Here is a 27,391-nt window from a genome sequence, read left to right as displayed (position 1 = left end):
ATATAGCTTTCTTATATTTAGCGACTTTCCTGAATGCTCTTAATAGTTCCAACCATTTCAAAATTGATTCCTTTGGATTTTCCAAGTATACAATCATATCTGAGTTCTAATTTTAAAAAATCAGTCTTCAGTTCTATTTTGAACTATTTATCCAGGGACTCCTAAATGCCTATTTCCACAGTACCTACGGTAACAAAATAATGGAATTGTATGTCTGGTAAGTACCTTGTAATGATCTAATCCAAGAATTACCTAGTCTAGTACCTACTTGGGTAGGTATGTAAGATAAATAGGAGAAAGTGTCCTGGTGTGAGACAATAAGGACTCGTAGAGACTGAGAAGAAACGCAGAGAACAGGCTCTACCTAAAGAGGACAAGTGCCATTCACCCCCAAAAGATTGTTGCCGTGGAGAAATGAGGGTCCAATTTCTATTTTCCAAGAGGCATCAGATATATATATTCTTATGTTTAAACTCTTAATTTTAAAAACATTAAACAAAAGCCAAACAAAACATAACTGCCAGCTTTCAACCTATAAACCTGTATTTAATCCAATACCTTCATTTAAGGCAATGGAAACTCAGAAAGGTTCATCAGAGATTGCAAAAGTAGCCAAGTGTAGGTACTGGCGAGACCAGCTCCCAATATATCAATGTGGGTTTAAGATCTCTCAAAGTGATCAAGTGGTTGATGAAAGAGAAATAGAGACAGGAAAAAGTTTTCTTTAAAGCTGGGTCCAGGGGAGATACCACAAAAAGCCGCTCCATGGATGTCTGACATTACCCTGAAAACCTCAGTCTTTTATTGTGCTCTTTCAATAGGGGAGGGGGAGTGAAATTACACAAAGTTTCAGTGATAATTACACAAAAAGAATATATTTGCAAAAACTGGTGCAAAAAAATCACAATGTGGTATTATAAAAGCAGAACAATATAAAGATAACTTTCTGTGGGTCAGCATAGAAACCATACACCTTAGCAAGAATACAGCTGAAACATAAACTTATGATTATCAACAAGAACATATTGGGCTCACAGCTACAGGGGGAATAGGATCTGACACAGGACAACCAGCCTGACCACAAAGCTCCAAGAGGAGGGGGCCTCCATGCAGGCTGGAGGAGCAGTGGGAGAAGAAAGACTTTTACATCCTTATCTCAACCACAGAGACAGACGCCCCTCATGCGTCCGTTTATAGGCTCTCCATAAGTGTTCGCATCCCCTTTTCAGGGCCCTAATCAATATGGCTTTCCTGGGAAAGGAATCCAGGTAATAAGCCTCTCTACTGCACATCCGTTTATAGGCTCTCTGCAATGAGAAGCCTATTACACTCTGTCATCTCTCTTCGGCAGTCAAGCTATGTGGTTAGTCCCTTTCACAGAGTTCCTGTTTTTACCAGAACAGTTCAGTAGAGCCAAAGTTACAAGCAGCTCAGCAGAGCCAAAGTTACAAGTTGCAGCTCAGCAGAGCCAAAGTTACAAGTTTCATCTCAGCATTTCACATTATCCTTCATTTTCTCAAATATCATCGATACAGCAAGTAACAAGCATCGCAAAGCAAATAACTCATTTCGGAGAAACCAAATTCTAAGGGAATTTACACGTTAAAAATCAACAACAACTTCTTCTTGTTATTTCAGATAGCTTGCGTTTTGCCAATTCTTCCAGAAGCTTGGGGTTGCTCAGTCACCACAGAGGGGTTCAGAGTATTCCCAGCATGTAGGGGAGGGCTTTGCATCTTGCTTAGCTCCTTGGTGAGTCAAAACAATATTTTCAAAATACTAACAATAGGTAGGTTCTTTGCTTGGTTTGGTTACAAAGACTTTAGTCCCTGATGCCAACATATAATTGCGTTCCCTGTTTGGCTCATGTTGGTTTGGATTTACTATCCCTGCAGTATTCATGGCAAATGAAGAGGGTACCTTTTGTTTATTTTATTTTCCCCAGCTTTATTAAAGTATAATTGACAATTAAAAATTATTTATATTTACAGCACATAATGTGATGATTTGACATACATATACATTTAGAAATAATTAACTCAAGCTAAGTCACATATCTACCACTTCATACGCTTATTGTTTTGTGGTGAGAACACTTAAGAGCTACTCTCTTAGCAATTCAAGTATATAATACATCATTATTCACTATAGTCACCATGATGTACAGTAGATCTCCAGAACGCCAGAATTTATTCATCCTGTCTAACTCAAACTTTCTACAAAAGCTATCTTTTAAATAGCTTTTATTTAATGTGGGGAAATTACCACATCAAGTTCCCTACCACCCTAACATAGAGGTCAGAGCTCAATTTCCCAGACTTCCCTGCAGTTAGAAATATGCAGGTGATCCAGGCTCTCTACCAATCAGGGGAGCTTATATAAGATTGTGCCTCAGAAGGGATCAACAGAAGAAAAGCAGCTCAGGGCGGGCCACGTTTGATGTCAAAGGAGCTCAGCCTTCAGGGGTGGTAAAGGACAATTGCCAGAAGTGGTGGTAGTTATGGCTGTGGTAAAATCGAGTTCTTGGCAGCAATGCAAGTGCAGCAATGAGTCATGGGCGGTGGCGGTGGTAACAGAGGTCATTTTCTCATCAGACAAGTTCTACAGCCCTGTTTTGGGCACTGTTCCTATAGTTCAGCCTCGAGCTTGTTTCTCCAGCCCTTCCAAAGACACTGTGAACCACCCAGTCTCCTTTTAATAAATTCTTTTCTTTTGCTTAACTAGCCAGAGAGGATATTCCTGTTTAAAACTAAGCCCTCACCAATACAAACACCACCAGCAGCCAGTGACAGAATCAAATCAAAGGTCTCAATCTTTTTGATTCCCAGGCCAGCATTCTTTCTACAACATCACATTATTTATATTTAATGCTTTTAGGAAGGTTCAAAATGCTGTTTTCAAAAATATATATTGAGATTTCCATTTTGAAGACAGGCTATGAATACTGTCAAAGAATCTATTTGGTTCATGATAAGAACCTATGTTTGAGTGCTTTGGGATTTTACTTGTCTTTGCTTTTGCTTTTGTTCATACAGATTCATGGACTAGTGTCTTCCTTAAAAAATACTAGACTGCTTACAGTAAAAACACCAATAGCAATGTACACTGAGTAGTCCAAATAAAAATAGAGCAAAACCATATAAAGGGAGAGATAATTGTCCTAGATAAATCAGGATGAGACCATTACCATGTTCTAAGCACTAAATTTACAATCTGCTTCTGTGAAGTAAAGGACAGCAACAGGGTGGATTATATTAATGTTTCCCTGTCTTGGTCCACCAACATGATGTTTATTATTTTCCATCTTCAAGGCTTACAAGTTTTTAGAGTTTCTCTTTCAACCTCATTTATTAAAGAACGTTTTGAATGACCCCCATCATGAGTAAATATAAAGCTTATTGAAATACTAAAAACAGTATGCAGATTGCTATTACTGTTGTTATGATACCAGTTTGCAACTATTGGGATAAAGAATTTTCACTTTGAGTATGCACTGTGCACTAATCAGCTACAATAAGAATTTTACATACCAATATCAAATGTATTCATCACAACAGCTGTGTTCTATGTATTATTGTCCCCATTTTACAGAGGAAAAAATTATTCAGCAGACTCCCCAAGGCCAAGAAGCTGGGAAACAAGAGTCAAGAGCTGGATCTGGGTTTGCCAACTCCAAAACCAGTGATAAGAACTATTTCTATTATATTACCTCTTTTAGAAAGAATTTTAGTTTTGCAAGAGAAAAAATTTCCTCGAGGTTCTAAATCTTAGAAGGAATTTATTACATGGATGTTCACAGGAGAGCTACTGACCCTGTAATTGATAATGGGGGCCTGAAGAAGAACCCTGTAATAATTCACCATGTTCATTGAGGCCTGATACCCTGGGTTCTGGAGGTATCTGGTAAAGCCACAAGAGTGAACCAGGCATGGGCCCTGCCCTCTGACAGCTTCCCCAGGTGGGGAGAAGAGGCACACAGCTAACCAAAATACACACTGGCTACATAGGGCCAGGTGTTGTCTCTGATGGGTAGATCAAGGCTCGGGGAGGTGGCCAGAGAGATGGGCTGACCACATCTTCCTTGGCATTGGGCTCTCAGTGCTGCTGCTGCTGCTGCTTGTGGTTCAGAGTCCAGGGCCCTCACTGGGAAGCCTCACCCTGCCCATGTTCCCGACTAACTGAAATACTAGGCCTGCCAAGCTTAGTCCCTGCCCTGCTCCCTGCTAAAATCTGCCCACCACTGCCACCAGATACCTATCCCAAGGCTCTGAGAAAGGTTCTCTGCACTCTCTTGGATCACGATCAGCAGCTCTCATAGGCAAATCTGATAGACCATGCCAAAAAGATTCTAGAGAGGATCAATGAAACAGAAGCAGAAGTGAACTCCCACAAGGCAAAAGAGAAATGTTCCCTACCCAAATAAAACATTAAAAAAAAAATCCCTACTTCTGTTTCCTGATGGCTGCCTGTTCCTGCATTCCATCAGGTGTATTCTGAGGCAAATATCTCTGGGAGGTCCACACATGAGTCCATTATCAACCATGGCACCTTATGCAGAGGTAGTTTATTAGCTCCTATCCTCAAGGTTTTCCTGAGAGGAGATGCACATCTCTGAGAAGAAGGGCAATGCCGGGGGCTTGTACCACTGCCCAGAGCAGCAGATCTGGGCCCTGAAGCCCCAGATATATGATAAGAGTGCCAGGTTTCTAAGCAGGAGAGAGTCAGGGCACGGGGGCGAAGTCCATAGGCCTATGTTGCAATCCTGGCTTTGCCTGCCTCTGTTGTTCTCTACCATCTCAATGCACAAATTTGAAAAGAGAATATTTTACAAGAACATTATAAACTTAACGTTTTCAGAGTTTCCAGTTGTCAAAGCCTAGAAGGGACCTCAGAGACCAATATGTGAACAAAAGAGTGAGATGCAGGCAGGTGAAGTGAGTTGCCCAAGTCACTTGGCTAGTGAGGATCAGGCCTAGCTTCTCTTTACTTCCCTAAGTGAGAGCCAGATGGCCCTTCCCTGGTACAAGGTAATCAATTATTTACTTGATTGATGCAAGCTTTAGACTGAACACTCCTTTAGAAATAGGATCATTCATTAAATTATTCAGCAAACATCTATTGTACTTGGCAGGAGCTGATGTGGAGGCAGGGAAGCAAACAAGTAACAACTCGACAGGAGGCTACCAGTGGATAGTAGGTGTAAAGTGTTTAGCACAATGCTTGGCCCCCAGTAAGTGCTCAATAAATGGTGGTTTCTACAAAAGTATTCTTCGAGTGAGATGGAAATATGGAGAGAGAGGTAGGCAAACTCACGTGGTACACTGATGCAGGGTTAAGAGCAGAGGAATGATCTGATCAGAGTTTAGGAAGGTTACTCTGGTAAAACTTTGGAAGATGAGAGTTAAGAAAAAGAGATAAGTTATACTGCTTTCCAGGTGGTCCAAGTAAACAGTGATGAAAAGCTGAACTGCAATCATGAAGCTAGGGATGGAAAGAAGGGAAAGTTTCTAGAGGTAGTTCAAGATGTACAATTTCAAAGGGTGAGTGGGAGAGGTCGTGAGAGGAGAGAGGGGAGACACAAAGCCAATCCCTGGTCTGGGCTCTTGGGGATGCCCATGATGGCCTTTATCAGGATACAGTCCCCTAGCTGCAACTTTATGAAAGAAGAAAATGAGGTCAAGTTAGGGAAAGTTATTTTTGGGATGCCTAAAAGACATGCAAGGGGGACATGTCCCAGAGGTATTCATATTTCCAGGTTTATAGTTCAGGAGAAAGGTCTGGGCTTGAGGAACTAGCATGGAGACAATCATCAGCCTGCAGATCAGAGCCAAAGCAGTGAGGGTTAGATAAAATGTATCCATTCAACTAGTATTTATTAACACTACTGTTTGCCAGACATTGTGGTAAGTCATAAGGCTAAAGCAGAAAACAAGAAAGAGAAGGTCCCTGCTCTCAAAGAGATTACATTCTGGTGAGGAGAGCCAGAATACACACACACACACACACACACACACACACACTCTTACACACATACATAAAGGAAGGAAAATATTAGCTAGTAAAAGCACTGAGCAAAGAATTGAATTAGGGTATGATGTGATAGACACGGGCTATGTAGTTCTTTTTTCTTTGCTCAGGAAAGAGTTTGAGAAGCAAAAGAGAGGGCTGAAGACAACGTGCAGGGACCCACACTTATGAGCCAAGCACGAATGAGGAGTTCCAAAGACAGAGGGCTCAGCACCCGGCACCAAGCATGTCATATAAATCACGACATCTAGACTCTTGGTCTACGCTCATATTTGGAGGCCATGCCATCACCTCCAAACTAGAACCCCCAAGAACAACTCCAGTGGTTCATCATTTCATTTGGTAACTATATATATATATGTACTGACTGACCCCAGCAGTAGGGGATGCCACGGGGAACAAGACCATTGAGCTCCCTGCCCCCAGAAAGCTCATATTCGAATAGAAGACACACACAAGCACACACACATAGACACCTCACTCCCAACTAAACAGATCTCTAAATGAAATAAATGCAAGTTGTGCTAAGTGATATGAAAAATATAAACAAGGGGCTAAGAATAACAGCAGATGATCTACTTTACATAGGACCGTGAGTGAATGAAAACCCCTCTGGGAGCTGACATTTGAAATCAGTACCAGAGTTTGCCATGTAGAGGACGCTGGTGAGGGCATTCCAGGCAGAGGGAACTGGGTGTGCATATGCTCAGAGGCAGGAAAGAGCTTGATGTGTTTGAGAAACTGAAAGACAGTCAGTGAGGCCAAAAGACAGAACTGGAGAAAAAGAGGTGGTGACACTGGAAATACAAACAGACTTACATCACTCAAGGCCTTGCTGGCTGCAGTGAAATGTTTGGATCTTATTGTGAGGACAATAGCAAGCCACTGAAGGATTTTTCAAGCCAGGCGTAATCTGATCTGACTTTCATTTTAAGGAATTTCTGGGACCAGGAGCTTTTTTTTCAGCATGCAGCTCCTTGAGGCCACCCTTCCAATCACAGTGTAGTGGTCCTTTATCCCACCCAGAATTAGGGTCAGGCCACCATCTGCAAAGCAACTTTTCCTCCTTGGATTGCCTGCCTGGCCTAAGTGTTTCCCAAAAAGCCCTATAAACTCACTAAAGTGTTTCCAATAGACTTTGCGAGTGTTGGGAAAATGGATGCTTTTGTAAAAGGACACAAATAATAAAATGAAACCACTCCCTCATTTCTGATGGAAATTTCTTGTTTTCTCCTCCACTGCTTTCCATTAGCCCATGGCCTGAGTAATTGTCTCTGCTCTTTACTGTCTCCATTTATTTTCCAAAACACTATGAACATGTGTATGTGACTATGAACAATAACAAAGAACTATAAATTCTTATTGATCCCAGAAGGTTGGGAATTCTAAACAATAAAAATATGTCCTCTGACTGCTTCTCTCAAAAGAACATTTTGGAGACACAAAAGAGCTTTGTTAAAACAACAAATGAGCTCTTGGGACACTCTGGGCCTAATGGTGGGCTCTGGGCCACCAGGTAGTGATGCAAGAGGCGACTGCAGACACAAAGTTGGAAAGACCTCCCTGCTACCCTCTCCTGGGCTCACTTCCTCATTTCTCAGCCCACATCTTGACTGCATCAAATGGAGTTTACTATATAGCTTTCAGCCACTATGGTTGTCAGGAGCCAGAATTCTCAGCCTAAGGAGAAAGTGCCCTTTGTCCTCCAACCATGATTTAATTTACTCTCCTAAACGCTCCATTCACTTTGTTTTCAGGCTAAGAAGTCTCAGAATTGTACGAGACCCTGGATTTAAATTTCCCCGTGTTTCTGCTGTTTGGAAATTTGCCTAGGTCAGCCACTGGATAGTCCCAGAATTCAGCTTCACCTTAGAGAAAATCTTGATCATGATTTGTTATAATATTTCCAACTACTGTCATATATTTTTCCCTCGATTCCTATATTTTCATGTCTTTCAGAATACACATGTGTAAGCACAAGTACACACAGATGCATACATATCACCTTTGCTCTGATAATCGGTAACATTTTTACTATTTTCCAACTTCATCACATTCCTGGAGATGTCCCTCCTTTGTCCCCCAGATGTGGGTGAGGGGAGGTGCTCTTAGCTGCGTTTTCTTGTCTTTCTCACTCAGTTGTACCGTTCCTGGCATTCTGCTGATCCTTCAACCCCATGATTCATAAGACAATGTGACCAGCTGACTTTCTATGCTTTTGCCCCTCTGTTCCCATGTACAAACCCCTTTTATACGTAAATTCATAACATTTATTAGAGTATTAGTGGCCAAAACTTGACCACAGAGTAATACGAACTCAAAGAAATGCCAATTCCCAATAGAAAATAGTTAACTAATTAGGAAAGAAATAATTCTTTCTGTTCTTTGGACAATCTTGAGGGGAAAACAGATTATTATTAGCAGAATATGGCTTACCTGAATGTATTATAATCCACCATCTTTGTGTGCTTACAGTCAGCAGCTATAAATACCTGCTTGAGCTCTCTGGATCTTGATTCTTGCTTCACCTTTTGCAGGCTACGTTCGAAGTCACTGAAAGGATACTGTGAGGGGGAAATGAAAGGAAAAACACATTTAAATATTCCTAAACACTTCAGGAGCCCAATTTTTCTGATGGCCAGCAAAGGGACTTCACACTGTGGACATGAAGTTAGCGGGTTTGTCTTTGCAAAGATACCAACACCGAGAAGGCATACTAGCTTTGTATCTCCTCAGTTAAAGCTTCTGGATGACAGTTCACATCCGCATAGGCCCCAGCTCTGAGAGAAGTAAGCTTAAGGAACAGCAGACCGCAGAGATCAGAAAACAACCCCTGCTTCTATCTCAGCCTCCTCCCTATAACCCTTGGATATTGGCCCAATATGTTGGGAGATCCTAATGAAAAAAATGAGGATTCAAAACTGGATAAGTAGACCTCTATTTTCTCTAGATCTTTAGAATGGGCCCCACCCCCCGGAACTGTTGTTCATTAGGCAATGCACTGATGAGAGCAAGACTGAATATCAAAGATCCATGCAGGCACCGTAGCCCTCGCACATTCATTCTTTGGGCTGTCCAGTGTTCCTGTCTCCTACCCTGTGACTAGCTTTTTGACTTGGTAAGAATACTTCTTGCAACCAGTTAAACATAAGGTCGTAAATAATTATAGCTACGAGATCAAAAATGAGAAGAGGAAATTTTAACATAAAAACATTGATGGCAATTTAGTATAAAGATCCTTCTCTCCCACCAGAGAATGATCCGGGTGGTTTGGCACCTATCGCAGTTCCCTACCCCTCCTACATTTTTTCATTTCCTTTCATCTATTTCCATGACAGGATCTATTAGCTCTTTTGAAAAGATTCCTCAGGCTGATATTAAATGGTATAGCAATCTTTCTCTGCTTAGAATGTCTTTGTTAAGGGTAGTTTTAAAATAATACAGTTTTCACTTGGGATACTGACACCAGATAACGTCCTACCTTGCTTTTATTGTCCCCAAAGGTAAAAAAAAAAAAAAAAAAAAACCTTTATATCTTATATTTATGCTGCATATATATTTTATATTAAGGTATAGGTTCACCCTCTGTTTGGAAAAAGAACTCTAAATTACAATAGCAGTACTGATTGAGCTTACCATGGGCCTCATGGTTAGTTCAGCACTTCATACATATTATCACATCTAATCTTCATAGCAATTCTACGAAATAGGCACTGCTGTTCCTCCAATTCCAAAGATGAAGAAACTGAAGCTCAGGAAAAATACTTATGTAAGGTCCCTCAGCTATTAATGTGGAGTCAGGTTCCCAAGCCAGGCCTGCTGGTCTCCAGAAACCTAAACTCTCAATGACTGAGTTTCTCGTCTAGATTCAGTGTTTTCGTATAGCTACTGGTTCATGGTTTTATAACCTGAATCCCTAAGACTACAAATGAAGAGATGGTGTGGCAGCCATGGAGGGCACTTCTCAGGCCGCCTGTCAAGAGAGATCCTGGAGAGAAGAGCACTGTTGGCTGACAGACTCCAGCTGCCATACCTTCCAGATTCACACAGAGTTCACAGGAAATGTCGCTGCTGGGGCCACCCTCTCCCCAGGCTGTTCCTGCCCAATGACACAAAGCACAGCAGGGGGACTAGAGCCAGGCCATTCCTGCCTGACAGGGGACCTCTCTGATAGGCAGTCTGTGCTCTGGGGCTCCCCATCAGCCTGGTTGAGACTTTCCCAGAGCTGCACTGTCGGCTGAGGCTCTCCCTACACACCCCTCCTTCCTTTCTCTCTCCTTCCACAGGGTTTCAATCTGCCTCCCGGTCTGAAGGTTCCTCGTGCCCACTCCTGGCCCCTCCCCCTTTATCCTTCTTAGAAACTTCCCCCACGACATCTCTCACACTTCTCGTTCTGTTTTAGCATCTGCTTCTCAGAGGACCCAAACTGATATGAATGATGTGATATAGTCATATCACACCAAACTGATATGAATGATGTGATACACACAGAGACATCGATCTTAGCAACTTAACCCTGGGCATTTTATCTACAAAGGAGACAAAATTGGCATTGTATGTATATAAATAGTACATAAATATTATCACTTAAAGGAAAACTTTTAAAATAAAATTTTCCAGATAGATTTTTCGGTATTAGGCAATGCTTCCCAAATATATATGTTTGCACACTGAACTAGTCCACATGTAAAATCAAGATTTTTATCAATATGTTATTTTTACTGAACAGCATTGCCTTAATAGCACTTGCAGTAACAGTACCCATCTGCCATCTTATTTAAAAAAAATAAAAAAACACTATTTGAGCTCACTGTTGCCAATTTATCCTTAAATCCTTATTTAGGCCTCAGGTGGCTACTGCTATGGGAAGGTGCAACCCTAGCAACTATTCAGTTCCCTTGAGATTTCTGTTTGTTCAGGTCTTGGCCTTCTCTGTTGGCCTGTGCCAATTAACTGGGACGGCACAGTGTGTGGCACCAGATTTTCTTCCTTTCCTATAGTTGTTGAATTTCTTTCTGAAAACATTGTTAGTGTCAGCAGAAAACCCAGGAAACTTGATTCAACCCTGGCCCTGCCTCCTGCCTGTGCCTGGAATCTGTGATGCTGGGCAGAGGAGAACCCAGCATGTAAACAGAGTAGACAAGGACCTGGCCTCTGTGATGGAACGTGTGGCCAAGTCACACGGATCCATTATTCATGCCCACATGTGTGAATGCACAATGTTAAACTGGTGGCAAGATGAAGAAAAAGGCCCTAGAGAAAGAAAAACACAGACTGCAGAGGGCTGAGAGGCAAGTCAAGAATTACACAAAGTAAATTCACCTTATCTACATTCTGCTCCATGTATTTTAGCGTATACTCATCAGCATTGAGCAAACGAAACAGGTAACCATTCACATTCACTGTGACTCCAATGTAGAACTCCTCGGCCTTGAAATATTCAGATAGTTCACGTTTAAAGACTTGTTGTCCAGGCTTCTTAACACGACTTCTTTTCAAGAACATTCTACCAGTAACTCCTATAGAAAAATAGAAAAGTCCATGAACAGTCTTTATTCTTGAAAGAAGCATCTGACTTGACTTCAGAGTTACTTTATCTTCAAGCACAGACCACCATACAAGTTACCTGTGAACTCATATTGCCTATTATTTTAGGACTTAAGGGAGGAATGAGGGAGTGAGCAAAGAAATAAGACTTTCTAGGTGTGGGTGTTCAAGACAAAAAGCAAAGCTGGGCAGGGTGGAATATGCCTGCAGTCCCAGCAACTCAAGAGGCTGAGGCAGGAGGATCGCTTGAGGCTAGGAGTTCAAGACCAGCCTGAGCAGCATACCGAGATTCCATCTCAAAAAAAAAGAAAAGAAAAAGAAAAAATGGCATGGAATTCTAGCCTTTTCTTCTCGCTCTCTACTCTCTTCCCAGTCCAATAAACACTTGGCAAAAGACCTCCTATATATGCCCAGCAGCATAATGGGAGAGTGGAACATCAGGAAGATACTCATCTTTAGAGCATGTTTGAATAGTAGCAGTTAGAAAATTCCTCACTTGTGCTTATTTCCACCTATTTGCCCCAGATGATGCCTTATATTTAATCTGGTATGCAGATTAAGTAGCAAATGCCCTACTTCTGTAAAGGAGATTACTTAAGTTTTTAAAGATAACTATGGGAGTCTCCTTAAATCTTTTTTTCCCTTCTGTTTCACATATGCTACAACTTGTTTGGCCACATCTTCCCCATTCTAAATGTATTAGAGTTGATTTTTGACCTGTAAGAGCATGACTTGTATTCATCCCTATGCAATTTCATATTTTAAGATTTGATCCATTATTGAAATCACCGTAGAGCCTAGTTATACAAGTTATTCATTACTCACTGGTGTGCTAAGTAGCTTATACCAGCTCAAAGGAGCTGACAGTTGAATTTTCAGAGATTTTGCAAGCCAGTTTTTAAACTCTTGGCTGCTTGAAATTGGCCATGGTTGGGGTATTCACACCATGGAAACTGGCAAACAGTATAAATCAGGGCTTTTAAAATCTTTTCAAAGAGCCAGTTAACCAGCACATCACTGATTATTCTGCCCAAATGTATGTCTTCAGCATAGATAAAAGTTTTAAACATGTTGAGACAAAGAACAGGATCCTACAGTGCCATGATTAGGTAAGTCAATGGCTCTCCTCAGCAATGGCTGTGGTACCAGCATATTGCAGAGAGGCATTCTGTGGGCCTGAGTGCTGGAACCTTGGCAACAACCTCAACAGACAGAAGGGCCAGATAAAGATGGACCCTGAAGACTGAATTTGTGTATCTGAGATTCTTGTCTCACAGCCAAACAAAAATTTTGTAAGTAGGACTATCAAGAATACAGACTTCCTCTTGGCTTGCTGGCTGCGAGTAGAACCAGTGGTACCTAGACCATGATTTTGAAGCCATCGGGTTCCATGGAGGTGCTTCAGAGGCCACAGTGGAAGTGGGGATAGTGGCAAAAAGGAGGTAACTCCAGGTACCCCAGCCCAAAGCCAACCAAAACTGTTCCACCTCTATCATTTTAAATGTTTAGGTTCCCATTCAAGAGATTTGTTTAAAAAAAAAAAAAAAAAAAAAAAAACCCACTATTGTTCAGGGTTTTTTTTTTAAGCCTCTATTGTACATAATCTAGGCTACAAAATCAGATCATGTTCCCTAATTTTCAACATGAAGAGACACTTAAATGTTCTCAAGAAAATACTATGAGAACTATATCTCTTACCTGAATTATTCTTTATAGGTTCGAATACTGAAATGGTATCATCAGCGAGATAATATGAAATAACAAATATCCTGTCCAAGTCAGCGTATTTTTCCATGTCTAGTTTTGCAAAAAACCGGAGTATATTGCTTTCTGAGCCACAGCTAAATGGAAGAGAAATGAGAGTTACAGAGTTATACAGGAAATCTTTCACGTATTATGTTTTTAAAAGTCTGCAAAAGATATAATGTAGCTTTAATACAGTAGGCACAAACTGTCCAAAGTGAAAGAATTCAACCATTTTCTAATTAAGGTTCTAAATCTAAATGCAGACGAATTGTCTCAGTATATTAAAATATCTCTGATTCTTTACATGTCCTGGGTAACACATTGGGAAAATGAACCCTAAACAAACCTCATAAACACACTGCTCAAACCAGCTGCACAAACTGGTTGTTCTCCAATGACGAAGCTAGTCACCAATCAAAATAATCACATTGGAAAGAAGAGCAAGCACCTAGGCCTGCTGCCTGGGCAATCCTGGGCTCTGCCAGTATCTGGGGCCATCACTCCCGTTCACCACTCACTGTCTCATGCCCTTCCGCTTTTCTGTCTTCCAGTCCACATCCTCCCCTCTCTGACTCACTCCTCCAGCTCCCCAGCATCCCCCCAACTTCCTTCAAGGGAAAAATTAACTTTTCCTTTTCAAATGCTATAACACCTATGACAGACCCACCTTTTTTGTTTTTAATAGTGTTTATCACTTGTATTGTAAGCCATTACAAGTCTGTTTTCCAAGGCCAAAGACTGTCTTATTAACCATTATCTAATATAACACTTTTTACATTATAAGTATTCAATAAATGTTCATGGAAAATTGTTATGGTATCTGTATCTATTGGTATTTGCATTCAGAATTCTATGCATTAATAGAATAGTCTAGTAGGCTAAAGATAGGATCAAATTATAGAATTAAAAGTTACCAAAGTTGATTGCCTGGTCACTGAAGAAACTGATTTATAATCTGTTAGTAGAAGCATGTCTGCAGATATCAGCTAGTGAAAGGTGGACTTTGTAACAGACAATAAACCCTTGGAGAGGTCTTTGATAATTAAAATCATTACCCCAAGGAAGTACACAGGAGAATAAACCATGTCCTCTGTCACAACTCTAAGCAGAAAAGTCTTCCCTTGCAGGGTCTCCTATGCTGAAAATCATTCTTTCCTTGTGTTCACAGTGATTAAAAAATAAACCAAGTATTTCTGATTTGCAGAGGCAAAAAGTGCTTTTCTCTGCCCCTTTCTCAGACTGGACAAGAATCAGAGCTGAAAAAGCATGGCACCAAGATTCCTAGGCTTGAGGACCCATGTGAGACGGTGTGCAGCAGTTTGGAAGACTCGCCTCAGAACAGCCTGAGCAAAGCAGTCAGGTCTCCATGGTTCTGTTTTCTCGATATCCAGTTCCCCGGCTTCAGAAAGACCTCATATAGTGTGGGAGGAAGCTATGCCTTGCCAACCATCTTCTCTGGTACATAATTGGATTTATAAGTAACAAATAGATTTGATAGCCCCTGTCTCGCACACACAAAACCGTAACTTTTCAGATAGCCAAAATATCACTGCAACAACTGAGGAAGGTCTAACTTCAGGCAAAGAAATATTACTGTAAATTTAACTTCTTATAACCTACGTAAATTTATAAGTGTATATGTTAAGCGTGGGTTTTTCACACATTCAACATGCCTTTTTTCACCTAAATCTAGTGTTCTGGAGATCTCATTAATCAAGAATATAATCTACACAATTAAATCTTTAGACTAGCAGTTCACAAAGTCTATTGTATATAAAAGTCGCCTCGGGAGCTTGTTAAATATGCAGAATCCAGAGTCCTATCCCCAAAGATACAGGGGGATTCGGTAGTTAGCACACATTTCCAGAAACCTGCATTATTAAGAAGAACCCCAGAAGATTCTGATAAGGTGTTCCCCTGGGCATACTTTGAGAAGCTCTGCAAGTGTGTCTTCAGATGTTTCCCTAATAGCTACTTCTCAGACTTCTCAGAATATTCTTTTTTATCACAATACTCCAGCTGACCACCTACTTACACCTCCTGCATCAATTGTAATGTCACATTGAATTTAGCACTATATAGACGTGTACTCTGGATGGTTGTTTTTAAAATGTGTTTATTCCCATTGTCCCCAAACAAATTATAAATTCCTAGGTCCAGGAGCCATGTCTTAACTTTTTCTACATACAGCCCAGAGTTATCTACAATCATTGCCTCAAATTCTTCTCTCATTTTCTCTTGAACCTACTTCCATTAGGTTTGCTCTTGTAGAGGTCAACGATGATCGCCACAATGCCAATTCCAATGCTTAATTTTTTGTGCCCATCTCACTTAACCAATCAGCAGCAACTGGCACAAATGATGGTTCCTTCGGTGATACTCTTGCTTCACTTGGCTTCCAGGATCCAGCATTCTCTTGGTTTTGCTCCTACTTTCTTGTTTGCTCCTTTTTAGTCTCCTTTGCTGGTTTCCTTTTTTTCCCCAAGCTCCTAATTGGGGACGTTCCAGAGTTTATTCCTTGGTCATGCTCCGCTCTATGTATTTTCACTCCCTTGGTGATCTCATCCAATCTCAAGGTTTTAACACAATTTGGTATCATGGATTTAAATACTATCTACATGCTGATGGATCCACATTCACCTGTCTTCTGAACCGTATATTCACAAATATATTCAACTGCCTACTTGGTATCATCACTTGATTATCTAATAGACATCCCAAACTTAACTGGTTCTAAAACTAAACTTCTACACTTATCCCTAAACCTACCCTATCTACAATCTTTCTCATCTCAGTGGATGGCAACTCCACCCTTCCAGTTGCTCAGACCAAAATTTTGAGAGTCATCTTAACTCCTTGCTTCTTTCATACTTCATATCCAATTTTTCAGGGAATCCCACTGACCCTAACCTCAAAATATTTCCAGGATCCACTATTAAGTTTCATCACTTCCACTGCATTCACCCAGATCTGAGCCACCATAACTTTTCTCTTGGACTACTGCAGTAGCTTCTTACCTGGTCTTAACTTCCACCATGGCCATCTATAGTCTACTCTCAACACTACACTGGAATGATTCTTTTAAGAAGAAAATCAGCTCAAGTCACTTCTCTGCTCAAATTTCCCAATGGTCCCCTTATCACTCAAAGTCAAAAGCGCCTTTAAACAGTCTGTAAAGCCCTGCATGACCCAATCCCCCATACACTCTCATCTCCTCTCCATATGCTCTGCTGTTTACTCATCAACTCTATCCATGTCGGCCTCCTGGATGTTTCTTGCACATCCCAAGCACACTTCTTGCTCAGGGCCTTTACACCAACTGTTCCTTTTGCCTGAAGCACATTTCCTCTCCTCAGTAAAGTCCATCACAACCACACTATTTAAAACGGCAACGAGGAATGTTCCTCAGCCCCACACTCCCAATCCATCTTTACTCTTTTCACAGCAACTTAATACTTTCTTTATCTTTTTCATGGTACTTAACATCTTGTAAATACTTCATAATTTACTTATGTATTATCTTCATCACTGATGGTCCATCTCCCACAACTAGAATATAAGTTCCACGATGGCAGGCCTTGGTGTCTGTTTTGTTCACTGATGCATCCCAAACACCCAGAACACTGCTTGACACACAGTAGTGACTCAATAAATAGTTGTTCATTCATTAACGGCTCATCCAGGGCTCTACACCTACTAAAAACCTCAAATAGACATAGAGCTATAGAGTTTTATGGTCGGAAGACACATGAAGACTTATTTTTATTAATGGGGAAACATTTTTAAAAGAGGGAAAAATGACTGGTGGGGACAGCAGATGGATAATATCTGTAACAAGACAGAGATGAAGATTAAACCACGAGTTTTTGGATGCTGTATGATTATGACTGGCACAAGTCTGTGATAATAACCCTCCTGGTGAGAAGTCATCTGTCTCTTCCATCCATGATTAAGAACTGGATGAGTGAATATTTATTCTATTTGCTCACTTATTCATCATATGAATAAGTGAGCAATAGTTTGTCTTCTCTTCTTAGACAAACTATTGCTCACTTATTCATATCACTTATTCATCATATGAATAAGTGAGCAATAGTTTGTCTTCTCTTCTTAGACAAACTATTGATCCCCAAATGTATAGCCAGCACTAACTCTTACAGAAGCCATAAAGCTGGCCCCTGCCCTCAAGGAGCCCTTGGTCTCAGAGGAGCCCACAAATTACATAAACAAGTCATTAACATGCACTTCGATATGTATAGGTTCTGTTGAAAGACAGGTGAATTCCAGAAGTCAGATTTCCCTGGGTTCAATTCCTAGTTCAACTAAAAATTACCTGTGTGACCTTGAGGAAGTTGTATGGCCTCTCTGAGCCTCAGTTTCCTCATGTGAGAAATGGGTGCAATAATATTATCTATATTCCAAGGTTTTGGATTAAATTAGATTAAGTATTGTAACTGGATTATTAGAAATATAATCAACAGAATACTGTGAGCACACAAAGAACAGAGTAACTAACTCAGCCTGGTGCAGCAAGAAAGATATTATCCTGGTTCTCCCTCCTCAAACTAGACAATCTAACCACCAGGCTACCACAGTGATATCTACCCAGATAATAAAGATCTTTATATCCATCAAAGCTCATATGCTTTAATCTGAAACTATTCCCTCCAATGATTCATACATCAGCATTAACCTCACAACAACAATAGCACCAAGTACATCTTAATAGCAATATATATAATCAACATGTCATGTACAATTTCATGTCTGAATTCACAGTTTATTTGTATTTTTTAAAAAACTATTTTTGTATGCTTTGTGAAATCATCTTCTTTATGTTCTTACAGTTTTAAAACCTTGGGTTATTCAAACTCATGTATAAGTCTCTAGCTGAATGTGCTAGTTACTATGGAAACACAGTCCCTGTGTGAGAGGAGCTTGAGGAAAGTGTATTCCTGGCACAGATCGAGCAGTGGACAGAAAGAACAAAATGAGAGACATTTGTGCCTATACCACCATCTTCCAGCCATGACAACATGACAGGAACATGGAATACCATCTAGAGTCAGTGTTCTGTGGGCAAGTTTACACAGTGTAGACAGAATGAGGGACTAAGTCAACTACTCACAAAGAATGGTTTTTCCCTGGGTTCCAGAAGCAACACCCTAGATAATATTTCATCTTGTTTACTTATAAGAAAAATTCCCTCTCCTTTTACAATAGGGACATTCTTCCTGCCCACCTCCTTCGGGTGGTTGTCCTTAAAAACAGCAGTTAGCCATCAAGAGTCCTACCCTGGAACCTCACTTAAACACTGTTCTCAATAAGGGAGGACAGAGTATAAGTTGGCGACCCTCTTACGTGCTAGAAATCAGTGGTTCTCAAACACTGGTGTGACTCAGAATCCCCTGGAAGGCTTGATAAAACACAGACTGTTGGGCCCCTTCCCCAGAGCTTCTGTCGCAGTCGGTAAGGGGGCGGGGAGGGGGGGGAGGCACAATAATTAGCATTTCTAAAACTTACAGGGACCATTCCTGAGAAGCACCAAATCTAAAACTTAAAAATGGAACCGTAAAGTCCTTAAAAAAAAAAAAAAGATTATTTCTAGAAAGACAAAGGATATCATGTCATAGCAAAGGCAGACTGACATTCTGTACAATTCTTTATCAATTTTTACCACTTTTACAGATGTAACACAACTATTGTTCTCTCTCCTTCAAATGTTCTACAACAGCCCCTGACCCCAATCAATTGTATGAAATTCAGGATGTCTTTTTCTTCTCCTTCTCCTAGTCTTACCACATGTTCCCTTTATCACTGTTTCTCCCCAGGATTTCCTGATCCCTCATTTCTGTCACACAGGACTGCAACCCTCAGCCCACATCCTATTCAAGTATCTACAATCTTTCGCCACCACTTTTCCCCTGACTTCTTTCTCCAGTGTCTGCTCTCCCTGCAGAAGCAAAAAGTAGCCAAGGGCAGTGTCTACATTCTATATGCATGATTCATGGGCAGGTTTTTCTCCATGTCTATTAGGAATACTTCTGAAAGTCAATCATTTAAAATTATACTCAGCCAAGTGAGAAATCTATGGTTACTGAACTCAACCAACCTCTCAAGTGAAAACAACAACATTAATCACCAAATAACATTTTTAAAAACACGTATAAATCCTGGAAATCTCTATAGCAGGGGTTGGCAAACCACAGTCAGTGGGCCAAATCCAGCCGGCCACCTGTTTTTATATGACTTTTGAGATAAGAATGGTTTTCACATTTTGAAATGGTTAAAAAAAATCAAAATAAGAATAATATCTTATGATATATAAAAATGATATGAAACTTGAATGTCAGTGGCCATAAAAAAACATGTTATGGGAACACAGTCACACATTCGTTTACATTCTGTCTGTGGTTGCTTTCACGCTACAAAGGCAGATCTGAGTGGTTGTGACAGACACCGTATGGCCCACAAAGCCAAAAATATTTCCTATCTGACCCTTTGAGAAAAAGCTTGCTAACTCCTACTCTACATCTTTGCCATCTTCAAGAGACAGAGATATAGATAGACATGGAAAGGCAACATGGATTGGAGATAATATTACTTTAGAGGCCTCCAGATGATACTTATTAAAATAAGCACTCAAGTAAGAACCTGTTAATACGTGCATGTTAATCAACCTCATTAAAAGCCTATAATAATGTCTCCCTGGACTTGCAATTAGATGAGCTACATGACATCTGTTTCGTCATGAGAACTATGTTATAAACTCCAAACACATTTGGGAAAGATCAGACTAAAATCATGGTTCCCTTAAGCACCTGTCTTTTTCCATGAACTTCTTGAAGTTCTTCCGATGAGGTGTGGGCTTGAGGCTTATGCAGTTACGAAGAGAATCCTCTTCAGAACCAAAACCATTATAAGGTGGAAATTTCCTTTCTATTTTTGGAGGAGGAGGAGGCGGCTTGCATGAAACTGAGGTAAAGTTCTCTATAACAAAACAAAGGCAAACAAAACATCAATATTTTTTTTTTTGCCCTGATTATGGCTGTTTTGAAAGGTTTGTTATGTTTTCAAGATGAACATGGAGATCTTTGTAGACTATTTTAAACTCCTTCAAACAAAACACAGCAAAATCCTATGAGAATAGGTTTCAATCATGTTTACAAAAACCATGGAACTCACTTAATAATCACCATTGCTTCAAAAGTTAAAAAAAAAAAGAATCTATGTCAAATAAGTACACATTTATATTTTGTAATCACATTCCCATTTCTGAATATTTTTGTTCTCTGATTTTTTCCAATAATATGAAAATTCAAACTTGAAAGGTTATGCCACTCACTCCATGTTTTAACTTGTAATTTAGCCCTCTCCTATCTCAGTCAACACTCACTAATACAATTCTTTTCCAAACAGGACTTACTCCTAACTATTCACCTTTATCCTTCCGCATCTAACATCTCCTCCTACTGCACCTTCTATTTGAGTACGCCCCCTTGCTTCCAAATCGACTCCGGGTCATAGCACTTCCCTATGTAGTTCAAAAACAAACACCAAAACAAAAGGTAGCTTTTGTTACTGCCCAAGGAAAGACTGCAATTGCACTCAAATGCAATGAAGCAAACAAACAAAACGGAAAGAGAAAAAACTTTTAAAATAGCCAACTGCCTACTCTCTCCAAGGGAGTGGTATGCGGTAAATACTGTTGATTTTATTTATACACTTATCATCTGTGAGGAAAGAGAGGCGGAGAGAGAGCTGGTAACATATTTGTAATAGCCTAGGAGCTTCCAGGTACTCATTTGTGAGGCTGTACAATCTCTGAGAAGCAACTGTGCTCTCCAGAGCAAAGAACATATTGACCTGATCTATCCAAGTCACTGTGTTTGTCCCCAACATAAATGGCAAAGAAGATGCCAGATCTTTCCTAAGACAAAACAAACTCACACAGAGTCAATTTTCTACTTCTTCCCCAAGCTTCAGTATGACATAGGTGTTTTCAATCACGAATGAAAGGAGTTCTACATAAGCAATATTTCCTTTTTCACTGTCAAAGTTCTCAAAGAGGAAAAGGACAAATTTTAGTGCACACCTCCAGAAGAGAAAATATAGACCAATTTTTCATCCAAGACAATCTAACTCTTAATATTAAGGTGTTTTTTTGTTTTTGTTTTGTTTTGTTTTTTAACTGATGATCAAAAGGCTAAGGGCTTGAGGCCATTTCTAACTCTTGTTGAAAACATTTTCAGCTTTCATATTTCCTTAGACTTCCTAGCACCCTTTGTGTGAAATTTCCCCAAACACAATCCCCCAAAGAGTACTGTTCCATCCTAACAGAAACTGCTCACAGCAGTCTTGTTTATAAAGGTGATTCAGTGAAAGAGAGGAGCCAGTCTGCCAGTACACAAGTGACTTATGAGCTTCAACTACTGCTATTTTTGTGGTGATTAAAGAAAAGTCTTGGGAATAAAGAGGATAGTTCAAATCTTGGAATTGGGCAGAACTGCAGTAGACCGTATCATTGCTAATCAGTACACCTAATGCACCGCTGTTCGGTTTTTCATTTCAGAAAGAGCACCATAGCCATGGCAGGAGAGTTCTATGTGATTATTAAAAAATCAGGGCCTGAGCAGTTTCTTAGAACAGGAGACATATACATACAACTCTATATATCAGTCTAAGCAGTCTAACCCAAAAGAGGGCACATATTGAATCTCAAAGTAATTAGGACTGCATTCTACGCTTCCCCCCAAAATTACAGGGCTTATAATACACTGTTGTTTTCTCAACCACATAATTTTTGCAACAGATTTAAGTAACAAAAGAACCAATTTAGAGCTTTCCTCTGCACCCACAGTGCCATCTAGTGTATAAAAGCTTAGAACTTTTCCACTTCATCATGCCTTACTTTTATACCACCACATACATCTTTTTGGAAACTCTGGCTCAAGATCCAACTTTAAATCCCATTTCTCTGGTTAATTTGCATACATTCACAAAGCTCTGGACTCACAGCTGAATGACAAGTTTCCTCACTTTGGTTTTCCATCAGCCCAGCATCCTGCATGTTTTAGGTGTTAAAAATACTCATTGAATAAATGAAAAAGTATACATTTTTGTATAAAGCATCTTCCCAAATGTCTTAAGTTGGCATTCTGCTAGATCCTGAGACATATATGTCTTTTAATTATCTGATTCCCCTAATTCCAAGTAACTTGTCTATGTATATACACATATATATACACACACATATACACATATGTGTGTGTGTGTGTGTGTGTGTGTGTGTGTATATATATATTTCGAATGCCCATCCATGGTTGACTAGATTCCAACAAATTGGCAGAGAGATGGTATATATTAAAAAGGAGTCTTAATGCTTCTTCATGGTGATTTTCTATTCACCATCTCAGTGGGAAAGACTATTTGGAAAAGCCTTCAATTACCTCAAAGTTCATCGCTTATATTCTAGTAACCTAGAGACGAATACAGGTTTTGGGAGGCTGGAAGCTTAAATAATTTGGGCGAAGCTCTCCTAGACAAAGAATGTCAAATTACTAAGAAAAAGTTAGGCCAGGGCCTTGGATTGGGGCCCCTGGAAAGGAAGACCTCTAAAAATTATGTTTCAGTAGCTTGAAGGTAAATCCACTTCTGTTTGTATTCAATACCCATGTCAAATGATTTCAATGAAACCTAAATTCGTGAATCACATCATGTTAGAGTTATAAAATCTTTAAGAATCCTCCCATTTCAACCATCTTCATTTTATAGAGGAAGCAAAAGAAACAAAATTGTTAGGTCCATCAAGGCCATGTGATGAGACCGGAAGCCAATTCTATCCTATTGGTGTAATTTTAAGTGTCCAATTCACTCAAATAATCATTAAACACTTATCTTTAATGTCCTGCTGTTCCTAACACTAAAAGTTCAGAGATGGCCAGAAATGACTCCACAAAATTAAAGAGGCTTTAAGATTTTTGTTCAATCTAAGTATAGCCTAATAAGTGTTCAAAAGCAACCAGAATGAACAGTCTTGTTACTACTTCATTGTTCCAGTCATGACGAAAAAATGATAAGAAAGTCCATTGATAAATAATAACCTAAGGCAGAAATTCCTATATAAGAACAGTTTACATTTTATCCCTGTCCTTTTAGTGAAAGAAACACCTGCTGGAGCCCCTAGAGCCTTTTTCAACCTTCATGCTATAGGGAAGATCAACAGACCTCCATCTGCCAGTCTGCATTCATTCACATAAAATAATGAGGGAGTGACACGCTACAGCCTGGCAGGCAGGCCAGGGCCAACAGGATGGCAAAACTGCCTGATGGAGGGGGTCACACTGCACTATTATAGAGAAGAAATCTATGGAATCACCTTCTCCTTAAAATCCTTAAATGTATGAAGGAATCATATTAAGAAATTGAGTTTTACACAGGAGCTCAAATGTCTCTTCAAATTCTAGTAAGCCCTCCACTTCTACATAAATAGAAAGGTTATCTGTGTACCTTTCTTGGGACTGTGGCCAACTTCTTCTCTTTGTCTGACATTTTTTCTCTCCCAAAATAGGTTGGGGTGTCATTACACAGGAGAAGGTACTAAAGCAGCAAGGCTGCATACTGTGTTAGAAATCTCCCCCAACTTTCTGCTAAGGCCCCTAGCTGTGTGGCTGGCACTTGTCAGATCCTTTCTGCGTGCTGCGCAGTGGAGACACCCAGGTTTTCTACTGACCACAATTATTGACAAGGGAGGAAATATGACCACAATTATTAACAGAACCACAATGATTGATGGGACTTTGTCCTGGTTTGGGTTTTAAGGATACCAAAACATAATGCATGTAATTTGGTCAGTTAAACAAATTGCTAGGACCAGATGAACTATAAATAAAATTAAAATGGCAGAAATAACTCTATCTGAGTAACATTAAGTATATTAATTTAACCTTACCAAAAAATCAGGAAAAGCAAATGCAAAGATTATAGGAGAATACTGATTCATTCCCCCTTCTACCTCATCATACATATAATTTCTAGTCTTTACTTACATTAAGTGCACTGTTGTAACTCAAGAAATGTTGTGTAATAATAGTGTCTGTTAAATGGGATATTTTAACATATGTTATGAGAAATATAAAAAGTCAGTGTGACTATGAAATGCATCATAATTTTGCATTTGCATAATTTTCTGTTTAAATGCATAATGCTCATGTTATATTAGCTTTAAAGGCACAGACTACTTTTTTTTACATCATACAATTAGTCCATAGAGTGAACAAAAGAAGTAAACAGAAAGAAATTAAGCACAAGGACTCGACTGAAATGGACCATAGGACATTTGAAGCTGATACATTTACCCAGGATGGCTCGATTTGGAGCATACCAGGGAATTCACACTGCATCAGAAAATTTTCGAGAGAAGCTGCTAAGATCCTAACAACATACTAAGTCTCAGCAGTACGAAATTCATTTTCCCAAATGCCACTTTCATATTCTCAACACCAAGCTGACAGACAAACATCAACCAAAAGTTGGACTAAGGAATCATATAATGCTTTGGAACATTGACCACATCCTTTATATTAAGGTAATCATCAGGTGTAAGTTATGGTTTTCGGTGACTCACCTTGATATTTACATTTACATTTTTATTCTACATTAAAGACTTACGGATTCCAAACAGGTGTCTACATTTATTAAAGGCCAAATTCCTTTCCCATAGTCTAAGGGCCACCAGCAGCTTCTCTAGAGCAGCTGCCACCTGCACATTCCTGGCTGTTTCTTGTCCACAGTCCCCAAAGCAAATATGCCCAACTGTGTCCACTGAGGGGGACTAATTTTAGAAAATAAAATAAAAAGAGGCCACCAATTTGGCCCCAGTAGGGCCCATACATTTTGACTCATCTGGCCTGCAGATGCGGTGCAACAAATTCCCTTAGTGAACCTAACAGTAAAACTGAAAGCCTTTTTTATTCTAACCCCTTTGTGCGCTTGACGTGCCTTCTCCCACAATATGAAGATTCCCAGAATTCCAGGAATACTACACAATGGGGACAACAAGACACATAACATGGCTTCATCTCATTCTAGAGACAAAGCACCTTGTCTTTTAAGAAGCTGTGGCTGCGCTTGGCTTCCATCTCACCCCTCAGGGAAGTGTGTTCCTATGAATACTCCAAGGTTCAGAGAGAAGTACAGGACTAAGTACTCCCTATCTCAACTCCAAGTACCAATCTGGGAGGTCAGCAAGTCCCATCGATTCCTAGCAGCAGCAGGTACCTGCAGCCTCAGGTAGAGGGGAGTTTAACAAATGAGGGTTTATGTTTTAGGTTTCAAGTCATATCCTCCACCAGTTTCCAAGACACACATAACACGGTGTCACACGCCACAGGTCTCAGTTCCCCTTCCAGTCTAGAAACCTCTTATAAACTCTGTATCTCCTATGTCTACTGCAATGACCTACATACAGTAGGTGCTTAATAAATCACTCATTTTCATTCTGAACTGAACTAACCTGATTGGAATGGAGTTAATATCTAAGAAGAGAGAAGCTTGAAACCTGGCTGAGCCTCACCAGGAAAGGTAGAGCAAACTAGCAGAAGAGAATTCCTTCAATAACTCAATTAGGTATATCCAATGTGGTAAGAAGAATTAAGTGAAAAGAAATGCATTCAGATTTCCATTTTGATTGCTCAACCAAAACATTTACCCCATATTGGAGTGGGGCAGAGGACCATAAGGGAAAATGGAAGTCCCTGGCATCAGGCAGACAAGTTCAAACCTTGGCTCACTCTTTGCTCACTGCATGATGTTGGAAAAATGAGCCCCCTTTAAGCCTCGGGTTTTTTCACCTCTAAAGTGGGGATAGTAAATCTACCCGTAGAGAATCATTAGGAATATGCAAGACAACAAATACTTGGAAGATACCAAATGTACAATAAATGGTAGCTATTATGAGCCTAGCATTTGAAACTCCAAAGTAAAATCTTAACTAGGGAACAAAGAGTTTAATTCTTAAAAGATATTTAATTGACATATGTATCACTTACTAATTCCATATTTAGACTTATAATAAGACTTCGTAAATTCATCACAGTCATAAAGGAGCACTTTTCTTCCCCACACATTGATGGTGACTCCTAGGGACAAGTCACAATCCTTGTAAAACTCTTGGTCTTCTTTTCCTAGCTAATAAAAACAAAGGAACATAGCATTGGCACCATGGACCCTCCAAAGAACCAGACATCCCTTCCCAGAGAAAAAAGGAAATGAAAAAATTTTTCAGTCTTTTATAACTAAATTTTAAAAATCAAATAAAAAAGTAACCAGTTGATGTTCATATTCTAAAAGTGTTATTTTAGCACTGCAGTATTATACTTACAAACTGCAACGCAATGCATATATTTATATATACATTTCAACATGTTTATTACTAATAAATAGCAGTACAAGGCATACGTTTTATATATTCATCCATTTCATTCACAATCTCATAAGAGAAGACTATGTAACTCGCCCCACTGTTCAGGTTCCAGGGAAGTCACACTAGAAACAGGTAATAAAATGTGAGGTTCCTTCCCTTATATTTATCCAACAGGTAGCCATCCTCTTGGTTCCTTTTTAAGTCACCACAGAAATTGAGAATTACTCGATCTGTTATCTGGCCTGGTTGATAGACTCTAGTGTGGTCATTCTGGAAGACAAAATCAAAACAAGTTGCGGTAGGACTTCATCCATTCCCTTTCTTACTATAACCCCAGGGCTGGCACACAGGTGGCACTCAAAGAATATTTGTTGAATGAATGAATAAAATGAAGTAACTGATATTGGCACACTGTAAATGTCAGGTATGTCATTATTATTTTATATTTAGCTTATTTTTCAAAGCCATTCTAAAAAGAGGTTTCTCTGGCACCTCCTGGTCGCCTGCTATGCATATCCCAGAGCTCCCTCTGGGACAAATTGTGCCTCTCCTGCCTCCAAGCAATACCATAGGGCTTCTGGCAGTGGGCTCAGAGAATCTGGGAAAACCTTCTGTGAGGACTGAATGGACAGCAGTTATTTGCCTTGG

General features: G+C 39.9%; 1 protein-coding gene across 1 annotated transcript in view; it reads right to left on the bottom strand.

The window, feature by feature from the left end:
- The window catches only part of EFHC2 (EF-hand domain containing 2), a 197,746-nt gene that overhangs the window by 74,688 nt on the left and 95,667 nt on the right, over positions 1-27,391 (bottom strand). Inside the window, exons 7-12 of the mRNA XM_064364565.1 lie at positions 26,902-27,013; positions 26,370-26,510; positions 20,142-20,310; positions 13,273-13,415; positions 11,350-11,546; positions 8,464-8,591 (exon numbers count right to left, since the gene is read on the bottom strand). Coding sequence (XP_064220635.1) covers positions 8,464-8,591; positions 11,350-11,546; positions 13,273-13,415; positions 20,142-20,310; positions 26,370-26,510; positions 26,902-27,013 — 890 coding nt within the window. The remainder of the gene's footprint in view (positions 1-8,463; positions 8,592-11,349; positions 11,547-13,272; positions 13,416-20,141; positions 20,311-26,369; positions 26,511-26,901; positions 27,014-27,391) is intronic.

This window comes from Aotus nancymaae, unplaced genomic scaffold (genome assembly GCF_030222135.1).
Source record: "Aotus nancymaae isolate 86718 unplaced genomic scaffold, 86718_ANA_hifiasm-v0.15.2.pri h1tg000058l, whole genome shotgun sequence".
In the NCBI taxonomy this organism is placed as follows: domain Eukaryota; kingdom Metazoa; phylum Chordata; class Mammalia; order Primates; family Aotidae; genus Aotus; species Aotus nancymaae.
The sequence above is the reverse complement of the archived record's forward strand: the minus strand, read 5'-3'. Positions and strand labels throughout refer to the sequence as shown.